Raw genomic sequence first — 11039 nt, forward strand, 5'->3', positions numbered from 1 at the left:
ACTTGGGTATGTTATACAAACTTTTGTGCCCCAGTTCCCATATCTATAAAATGAGGATTATAATATGTTATGATTTGGATATAAAATGTCTCCCCAAAGCTCCAGTGTTAATGCAGGAATAGTCAGAGGTGAAATGATTAGACTATGGTAACTGAAATATCATTAGTCCATCCTCGTGTGAATGGACTGACTGGTAACTGTGTGTGGCTGAAGGAGGTAGGTCACTGACAGTGTGCCCTGGAAGGGTTCATCTTCCCTGTGGCTTGCTCACAAAACATTTCTCCTATAACCACTATTAACTTATGGTGAAAAACATTGGAGATATGGACCCTTCCCCTTTTCTTTCTCTCTGTTTCTTGTCTGTCATGAATGCAACAGCACTCCTCCACCTCACTCTTCCGCCATGATGTTCTGCCTCACCTTGGGCCCATAGCAATGGAGTCCATCCACCATTGACCTCTGAAACCATGAGCCAAAATAAACTGTTCCTCCTCTAGGTTATTCTTTTCAGGTACTTTGGTCACAGCGATGAAAAGCTGAGTAACACCTAATAGTTCCTACTTCAAAAGATTATTAGGAAGATCAAATTAAATAATATAAGTAAAACATTAAAATAGTACCTGTTTCATCGTAAAACCCTCAATAAATATTAACAGTCTTTCTTTCTTTCTTGGTACTAGGAATTGAACCCATAAGTGTTTTACTACTGAGCCATAGCCTTAGTCCTTTTTTTTTTTTTTTTCTATTTTGAGACAGGGTCTCATTAAGTTGCCCAGGCTGGCCTCAAACTTGCAATCCTCCTGCCTCAGCTTCCTGAGAAACTGGGATTATAGGCATGTACCACCACATCCAGCTTATTATTATTATTTTTATGACTTGACATTGTATTATATACTTATTCATTTACTATTTTTTTTCTCCTTTCAGATTATAAGCTTGAGGAAGGCAGGAATTTTGCTCTCTTTTAGTTTGGCTGGTTTTTATTAAAACAGTGCTAGCTAGCATAGAGAAACCACACAGTAAATATTTGATGATGAATAAAGATATAAAAAATGAATAGTCAGTGGTATTTTAAGTAGAATTTCACCTAATGTTATTACTTAAATTTTTGAAATTTACATTAAGATACAAATAAGGGAAGAGAAGAAGATGATTCTACAAAATAATTTCAAAATTTCTTAAAAAGAAAAAATAGGTCTAAAGAGTACAAATGCAAAGTTGGGATTCTGACACAATGATTGGCAAAAATGGCAGCCATGTTCACAATGCACGAAGATAATTTGGCTCTGAATGTCTCAGGAGGAGTTTCTGAGAACATAGACTATTAACATGGCCAATGCAAACCTTTGTGTCAGGGCCACTCAGTGCTTACTTAACCACGCCCGACTGCCCTAGAGAAGGAAGAAAGAATGTGTTTTAGACCATGTACTTCAATGAATACTCCTTGAATATAGGTTCCTCAGTAAAACAGGTTCACTATCGTATCCCCGTGGAAGGGCATCAACATGAACACTAACTCTCAAAAGTTTTGCAGTAATCAAAGTCCACCAAACCCAGTGTTTTCCAAACTCACTTGCTCACAGAAAACTTGTCCTGTATCTTCTGTTAACTTATGGTGAAAAACATGAAATATGACCAAAAGAGTTGATTTTTTTGTATAGTATTTTATAAACTGACCACACAGAGTGTGGTTAAGGGGAGCAAGAAGACTAAGAGTGTGAGGTCCTCACAGGTAACACTACAGTAAGGTTTCTGCAAGGGTGGCATCATGTGATACAAATCCACCTGACCACCCTCATCTCTGACCATTTCTCTACACATTACCTTTGTTACAGCCAAACCCTAGTGTCATATGCTCCTAGAAGCTCTAACTACATTCATGTTACAAATTTATAAATGGCCACAAGCATATAAAAAGATTCTCAGCATCTCTAATTATTAAGGAAATGCAAATCAAAATGATGATAAGATATGACCTTACACATGTTAGGATGGCCATTATCAAGATCAGGCAGTAGGAAAACTAATTAATAGAAATTATTTCCAACCCAATATTTAATGCCTTTTTTAAAATTTTCAATTTCAACTTTCAGAATATAGCTTAAGTGTATATACTGTTTTAGATCCTGGGTAGCCGTGACAGCTGTGATGACCGAGATTTGTATTTGAAGCTTTTTAGCCTCAATTGTCATTTATATTTTAACCTGCGATGCTTGTACCTAGTGTCCCAAGGTCAGCAAAAGGATCCAGAGTCTGGGGCTTGTTGTGATGGGTAGGAGTGCCATGTGAGGATCCTGTTGGGCTGGTGGCAGCTGATTTGCTTCCCATCCCAAAACCTCCTAGGAAGGAAATAAGATTGTTGAAAATGAGTCAGTTCTCAAAGGCTGAATTCTAAAATTCAGAATTCTAAAGCTACTAGTCATTTGTCTCTCAGCCAAATTAGGACAGGGTTTAGAAATGTATCAGGAGTTTCTAGACCCTGTTTCTCTGACTTGGTGAATGGTGACAGGGACAAGGACAAGGCACAGAACAGGCACATGCTCTTTCCTGGCCACTCACGGTTCTTATGATTCTCATTATTTCCCTCTCCTGTTGCCTGACTTCATTCTTTCTTATGGCATTTGGAGTCAGGCCTGGATGGGAAGAATTCTGGCTCTGCTTCTTCCTACCTAAATGACCTTGGGCATCTTGCCCAGCATCTTTGAGTTCAACACTTTACTATTTTTTTTAAAGCAAATACTACAAAACCAAAATCACAAGCAATAAAAGGAAAAAGTAGACAAATGGTCCTACATTGTACTTAAAAATTGCACAGCAAAGAAAACAATCAACAGAGTAAAAAGACACATCATGGAATGAAAGACAGAATTCACCAACTTTCATATCTGATAAGGGGTTAATATCCAGAATATATAAAGAGCTTCTATAACTCAATAACAAATTAACAAATAACATGGTTGAAAAATAATCAAAGAACTTGAACACACATTTCTCCAAAGAAAACTTATAAATGGCCACAAGCATATAAAAAGATTTTCAACATCTCTAATTATTAGGGAAATGCAAATCAAAATGATGATGAGATATGACCAACCCCACACTTGTTAGAATGGCCATTATCAAAATGACAGAAAATAACAAGTGCTGGGGAGGGGGTGAAAAAACTAGAATCCTTAGGCACCTATCAGTAGGAATGTAAAATGGTGCAGCTTCTGTAGAAAATAGTTATGAATATCCCTCAAGAATTTTATAGTAGACCTACCCTATGATCTAGCAAACCTAAATTCTGGGTATAAATCTAAGGAATTAAAAGCAGGAACTCAAAGAGCCACTTGCACACCCACATTCATTGCAGCGTTATTCACAACAGCCAAGAGGTAGAAGCAACTTAAGTGTCTATTGACAGTGAAAGACAGAAAATGTGGCATATATGTAACAGGGAAGATTATTCAGCCTTAAAAAGAAATAACTGTCGTCATGTAGTACAATATGGATGAACCTGAGATACATGAAACACGATAACCCAGTCACAGAAAGAAAAATGCTGTAAGATTCCATTTATTTAAGGTATCTAAAGTGTACAAACTCCTAGACAGAAAGTAGAATGATGAACAATCATTACCTGGGGCTGAGGAGAGTGAGAGATGGGAAGTTGTTTTTTGGTGGATGCAGAGTTTCAATCATGCATGATTGGCAGGGGGTTCTGGATCTGTTGTACAATATGCATGTGTTGACTGTGTTCTTGGAAATTGTAGGAAAGATAGATTTTTTTATGTTATGACTTTTTTAAAGCCATAATGAAAACAAAAGGAAACAACAACTGACTCAGAAAGTTTTGCTAAGTACCTTGTCTGTGTGTGTGTGTGTGTGTGTGTGTGCGCGCGCACAGTGTTAGGAACTCAGTGACAGATAACACAGACAGTTCTCAGTTGAAGACAGAGTAGCCTTGAGAAAGAGATCTTATATGTTACAAACAGATCCAACCCCAAACAAGCATTTTATGAAGAAAAAATATTTTTATTTATTCAGTGAAAACATTTATGTTATTTCACTTAAACTTACATAACTGTGGAGATAACAATTATTATCTCCATTTTGCATATAAGAAACCTGGGTTAAAAACTTATCAAAAAATTCAAAAGTTTCTCAGTGGTAGAGTTAGACATGCATCAGATCTGTCTGATTCAATTGTCAAGATAGCAGGTGAGAGTGAGGAGTAATACTGTCATGTCATCATGTCATCTTTAGGGATGACAAAAAAAAACTACATAGGTGGAATATAACCCCCTGTTTTAGGCATTCACCTCATCTTGGGTGAAGGATTATGTTTGCAATTAGTAATTGGTTAAATGTGTACCAAAAAGAACCTGCTGGCGTTTACCTGGTTTAGCATGCCAGTCCCAACCTCCAGAGACATCTGGCTGAATGTTCACAGCAGGGGTGCTAGAAGCTGCAAAGGGCAAGAAGAAAAAGAGTGAGAACAAGATCCCTCAGAGGTCACTTTCCTGAGTTTATATAGGACAAAGCCACCCCTTCAGCAGAGCCTGCCTAGCTTCTCAAGTTCCCACCCCTCACTTCTCCTGAGCTGCCTCCACACTCTGTAGCACTTAGCATTTTCTGCCTTTCTCTATGGATGCTCACATAAGGTTTCAGAGAAGCCATAGATTATTCACCTCTGATCCTTCTTTGCACCACCTTTGTTTTACCGCAGTGTTTACCCACTTGGGATTATAATTGTGTGTATCTGTCTTCATTAAACTGTGGCTCCCTTGAAGGCAAGAATTCTCATTCAACTTTGTGTTTCCCACCTCTATACTTAACGGAGTGGGCAATAAGAAAATTAGGGGAAAATCCTTAAACTCAATTCACTTTAGCTCAGCATTAACAAAGGTACTGAAGCATGATCCACTTAGAACTGAAATTCCGTTTTCTCCTCTGTTATGACATGAACTGAGAATTATGAGTCATTCAGAGCATGTATTGGGCAATGACTGGATACCACCCACTATGCTGGTGACAGGGGTGTGTCTCTTGTCACTCAACAAAAACCTATTACAGCTTCAAAATAGATCATTCTGACCCTTCTCAAAGATCCAAACATAGAATTTGAAAGAAATGTTCTGCTGTAAGAAAGAATTTCTTTCTAAGGTACCATTAAGTTTTGCCCATAAAAATGAGTAAGTAAAATGCTAACACAAAGTATCTTCCCATTTGTACGTTAAAAAGCACACACTATTATCGGCAATAATGACTCTTTCCTTTCTGCTTCTCCCTTCTTTTCCCACATGAAATCTGAAGTGGAAGTTAGACAAATTTGCTATCTGATTTCCCTTAAACTCTGATCTTAGTCTTATATCCCTACAAATCACTAGAACTTCAAACTTATTAACAATCAAACCCAGAAATCCCTGATAACTACCTACCATATGCAAGTAACCATACCAAGGAGCAGAAACCTAAAAGACACATTGCCTAACCCTGAGAACTTACAATCAGCCAGAGATAGGAATATGTAACCAAAAAATAATAACAACTACCTAATAATTAAAACTCTATTTTGCCTTTCTTTATGGTCAGTTGTTTACTTGTGCTTCCAACACCATTTCCCTAGTGATTATTCTCTTCAGGATAGCTATTCAAAAAATATTTATTGAGCTCAAATTTCTTGATTCTTTAGAGGAGATTGGTGATAGCTTATTTGAAACCTGGGAGAAGCACCCCAAGAATTTGGAGGTGGGTGATCTGACCTCCCCATGCTGACATCAGACTCTTACCTATGTGCTGTCCCACGTGAAGATGATGTAACTGACTAACAGTAGAATAATAATTTCTTTCCCAAAAAGGATAATGGAAAATTCTCACTCACTGGCATGACATACCAAAATGAGAAACATAGTTACAAAATAAAGGAGTGCTACCTGGCCTAAGCTGGGTCTAATCAGCTCACAAAAAACAGAACTAGATCCCATTTGCCAGGCTGAAGTAAGAGCATTCATGTCCAGGAGCATCAAAAGAAGTATTGCCCTCAAAACAGTAACTTCAAAGCATTAACCTCAGGAAATGAGCATTAATCTCATTGAATGACCTTACACTCACCAGCTCATGCATCTAAGAAACTTTGGTAGGACAAAAATTGAGTTCATTAATTTAATAATTACATATTAGAAAGATAGCACCTACTGTGTGCCAGTTATTCTTGTCAGGCAGTAGGGACACATTCATGGACAAAAATAAACAAAAAAATCCCTGCCATTGTGGGACACATGTTCTAGTAAGAACAAAAAATACACGTAATGCATATGTAAATGAGTCCATGTATTGGAAGTTAATAAGTACAATGGAAAGGGAAATGGAGAACAGGGCAGACAATAAACTGCTATTTGAAATGAAGCAGAATAGACCCCATTGGGAGAGTAACAGTGAGCAACGACTCAAAGGAATTGAAGGAGTTAGCTACACAGATGTCTAGGAAGAAGTATTTGAGGTAGAGGGGAGAACTGGTGCTATATCAAAGAGGCCAGTAGGGTTGAAAAGATAAGAGCAAGGGGAAGAAAATGGGAAATGAGGTCAGAGGCATGAGGTTGCTAAAGCATACAGGGTCCACACACACCATTGCAACAATTTGGTTCTCATGTTGTATGAAATGGAATCATTTTGAGCACCACCATGACAAGACTTACATTGTAAATGAGTAAGCAAAAATAACAACTTTTTAAAACTTTTATTTCATTCGTTCTTTTGAGTTATCTGTGACAGAATATATATATTCTGTGATGCATATGTAAGTGAGTCCATGTATTGGAAGTTAATAAGTACAATGGAAAGGGAAATGCATGTATGTATGTGTGTGTGTATATATATATATATATATATATATATATATATATATATATATATATATCCTAAAAGCATGGAGGAGACACTCTTTAAGAGGACAGTACTCAGGGCTGGGATTGTGGCTCAGTGATGGAGCACTTGCCTGGCATATGTGAGGCACTGGATTTGATCCTCAGCACCACATATAAATAAATAAAATAAAGGTTCATTGACAACTAAAAATAAATAAGAGGGCACCACTCATGTATGAGAAGTAAACTTCTTGTGTATTTTCCTATAGACCCATTTCAAATAGTTTAAGAGTAAAGACCAGTTGGAATGCAGGAGGGTGAGGCAGGAGGATTGCAAGTTCGAAACCAGCATGGGCAACTTAGTGAGAACTTGTCTCAAAATAAAAAGGGATGGGGAGGGCTGGGGTTGTGGCTCAGAGGTAGAGCACTCGCCTCGCACATACGAGACCCTGGGTTTGATCCTCAATACCACATAGATAAATAAAATAAAGATGTTGTGTTTAACTACAACTAAAAAATAAATGATTTTTAAAAAAGGGATGGGGAATATAGCTTAGAGGTACCATGTTCCTAGATTTAATCCTCATTAGAGGGGGAAAATAACTGTTGGAAATCACCCATAAAATTTGTTTCTAGGAGCCAGGATGTGGCTCAGCGGTAGAATGCCCACCTAGCATGTGCGAGGCGCTGGGCTCTATCCTCAGCACCACATAAATAAATAAATAAATAAATAAATAAAATGTTTTTTAAAAAAAGTTGTTCCTAGATGGATTTTTCTTTTTTAGCCAAGTTACAGGTTGACCAATGCTGCACAACTCATTTTCCTTTTCATTTACATGACTTCCACAAGATCAAACTGATAACTAGATGGCCATTAACCCTTTAGTTTAAGGTACTTCAATATTACACTGCCCTCTACGTTGAAGCCAGTGATAGTCAACATCAGGAGAAAGCATCAATTTGGCTTAAAGCCATTTGCCCTTAACCAAAGAGCTCCAGTTTTAATCAGTATAACCTGAGCAATATATTCCTGCTGCACTAACACATCATTATGATTGCTATTTTTTCCATACACCCTAAATCTCTGCCATAGAAATATCATGTGGGTCCATATGTAATCTTAAATTTTCTAGTAGTTACATTTTAAAAAGTAAAAAGGTATCAGTAACATTAATTTTAAAAATATTTTTTATTTAACAATATAACCCAAATATAATTCTAATAAGCAATCAATATAAAAAAATATTAACAGGATAGTTTATGGTCTTGTTGAACATTAAATTTTGAAATCTAGTATATATCTTATACTTAAAGCATGTCTCAAGTCATACTAGTCACATTTCCAGAACTCTGCAGCCATATATGTCTTTAATAAATAAGGGAGGTATATCCCAAACTTTGTTCTATAGAATACTAATTTCATGGAATGCTAACACCATGTTTCATTAATTAAAGTCTGCTATTTTTCCACACTTCAAAGATTTCTCAAAGCAAGACATATCTTCCAATCAATTAAAATTGACAGTGCTTTTTTTTTCTTTTTCTTTTTCTATTGGTACATAAAATAATGATATGCAGTACAATCAACAGTGCCTTATGCTTCTGTGTACATAACTCTCATGTGAAAAGGAATTTCACAGTCAAGTAAGTTTTTAGAAAAGTTAAGTAAAACAAAGCAGGCTTCTGTCTTGTAAGACATCTCAGAGATTTTAATATGCTAATATAAATTTTTAATCTCCAAAAGAGAGATATATTACAAAGCCCCCCCCACACCGACCCAAAAAGGCACCCAAAGGATACTTTTATTTCTTACTGATATCTTGTGGAAAACTATGTTCCACTAAACACAATATAAGATACTTTCTTACCATGCACCGTAGGTGAAGGGCTTCTCGTGGGCTGAAGAAAGGGGTCACTGGAGGCATTGGATGTGCTCAGAAAAGAACCCAGCAAATCTGGACCTGATGGTTTAGAAGGTGCTCCAAATGGGTCAAAGGTGGTACCTAGAAAACAATAGTAAAAATACATTGCTTTGTTCTACAAGTTCAGCTATTTTAAGACTATTGAAGAGTTGTCACTATTGCCTGGCCCTAGGCCAAATACTTGAGGAATCAGGATGATGTGTGCCTCTAGACCTGCTCCACAGGCCCATCCTATCCTTGAAACTTCCTCCATAGCTAACAATGGATCCCAAGGATTTCTGACCACACAAGAATGAGCCCACCTTTTGTAGATCAAGGAGGTGTCTAGACTTATCTGTTGGATAAACCATAAAAACAATAAATGAAGGTCCCCTTGACCTCTGAAAATCTTAATAATGTGAAATAAGTCAATCAAGATTACAGAGAACCTGAGAAGACAAGACTGACAGAGGGTTTTGATGACTAGACTGTGCTTGTGTAAATGTTCATGCTAAATGAATTATGAACAAACATCAGAAAGAGGGCCTTTGCTATTCAGATAAACAGTAGGAAATCACAACAAATAGTTACATTTAGTTTTGTCTCTAAACGGACTCTGGCTCCCTTGAAAGTTAAAATGAGAGTAGTGGGGAAAAAAAATTAATTCGTGTCATGTGTTGCTTGGGTCCCGTGGAATGCAAACATTTCCAAAACATAGCTTTTCAACAACCTGCTAGAGGGCTGGGATTGTGGCTCAGCGGTAGAGCGCTCGCCTAGCACAAGTGAGGCCCTGGGTTCGATCCTCAGCACCACATAAAATAAATAGATAAAATAAAGATATTGTGTCCAACTAAAAAATGAATATTAAAAAAAAAAACCTGCTAGAAACCAGATGTAGAATTAGTGAAGCAAGGAAAAGTTTGTGAATGATGAAAAGACCAGAAAAAAGTGGGAAGCCAGGGTTATTGGGAATAATGCTCCAAGAATCAAGACTCCATCCTTTCTGAGAGTTTACATTGTCTTTCATTACGAAGACCTCAGCTGATCCTCAATGTCATCCTGCCAGATAGAAGTGGCATCATCTTCAGTCTACAGACAACAAAAATACAACTCAGAAGATCCAGTTTATTGTCTAAGGTCTTGTCTAAGGTCAAGAGAATAAGACTGGGACTCATGCTCAAGTCTTCTGACTCCAACTCTCAGGAATTTCCCAAAAGCACTTCACATTTCTTACTGTCATGAAATGAATGGGATGAAAATCGCTGAGATGCATGAAGTTAATTGGCCCTTAATTTGTCTTATTGAACAAGGCACAAAATCCCCTTCAATCTTCCTGAGATGTCACTTCTTAATCTTTAAACACTGAGCTAATGGCTACTTCCTAGAAGGGGATTAACCCATTCTGAGAACAGAGGAGAATCAAACCACTTAACCAACCAACCCTACTTCCACAGTGCAGGAAGGACACATAGCTTGATAAGATTACAGCCATGACTTCTTTCACACAATGCTCTCCTGGCATCTGCTGGGCCACAGACAAGCCTCTGTTGGCAGCAAGGTACTGACAGTTTCAGACACTCTGTCACATGAAATAGATCCCTTATCTCATTTAATATGCACAAAACCTATATTTGGGGTAAACATGGGAGTTCATAACCCACTTGAATCTAATGTATGAAATATGATATGTCAAGAGCTTTGTAATGTTTTGAACAACCAATAAAATAAATAAATAAAATTAAAAAATAATATGCACAAAACCTTATCTTTTCTATAAAATGAGAACTCCAAACCTTTTAGTGTAATTATAAGAGTTCATTGGGCTAATCCCTCTACATCTGGGTTTGAAGCCATCCTCTGGAATATGCTAAAATCTCACCATGACTTGGCACTTTTAATATCACCTTAGGTCAGATGCATTCTCTATAATGAAAAGTAAAATGCTGAACATCACAGATGAGAGCTAATTTAGTTCCCTAAGTAAATTCTGAGATAACCAAAAACTTCTCTGCACAGCCAAAGTATATGCAGAAAACTACAATTATAGGAAGGCACTGCAGGAAATCTGAAAGAAAGCTCTGGAGTACAATGGCCAAGTTTTGGACCCTGACCCCATTGAGTATCAGCTATATATGCTACTAATTCAACTATAAAATGGGGATAATGATAACAAAAACCCAATAGAGAGGTGCTAATAACTGAATCATTGTTTAGTGTTATATTCCACATCTGGCAAATGGTAAATATGTCACAAATATTAGCTGGGGTTTTTTTTTTAGGTTTTATTGGG

The 11039-nt window shown here is 37.2% G+C and overlaps 1 protein-coding gene across 9 annotated transcripts in view; it reads right to left on the reverse strand.

Moving 5' to 3' along the window:
- The window catches only part of Dnajc6 (DnaJ heat shock protein family (Hsp40) member C6), a 160555-nt gene that overhangs the window by 15428 nt on the left and 134088 nt on the right, over positions 1–11039 (reverse strand). For all 9 annotated transcript variants that reach the window (XM_048815222.1, XM_048815224.1, XM_048815230.1 and 6 more), the window contains 3 exons: positions 8717–8851; positions 4382–4450; positions 2220–2339 (listed from right to left, as the gene is read on the reverse strand). In XM_048815222.1, the coding sequence (XP_048671179.1) occupies positions 2220–2339; positions 4382–4450; positions 8717–8851 (324 nt within the window). The remainder of the gene's footprint in view (positions 1–2219; positions 2340–4381; positions 4451–8716; positions 8852–11039) is intronic.

This window comes from Marmota marmota, unplaced genomic scaffold, assembly GCF_001458135.2.
Source record: "Marmota marmota marmota unplaced genomic scaffold, marMar, whole genome shotgun sequence".
Taxonomy (NCBI): domain Eukaryota; kingdom Metazoa; phylum Chordata; class Mammalia; order Rodentia; family Sciuridae; genus Marmota; species Marmota marmota.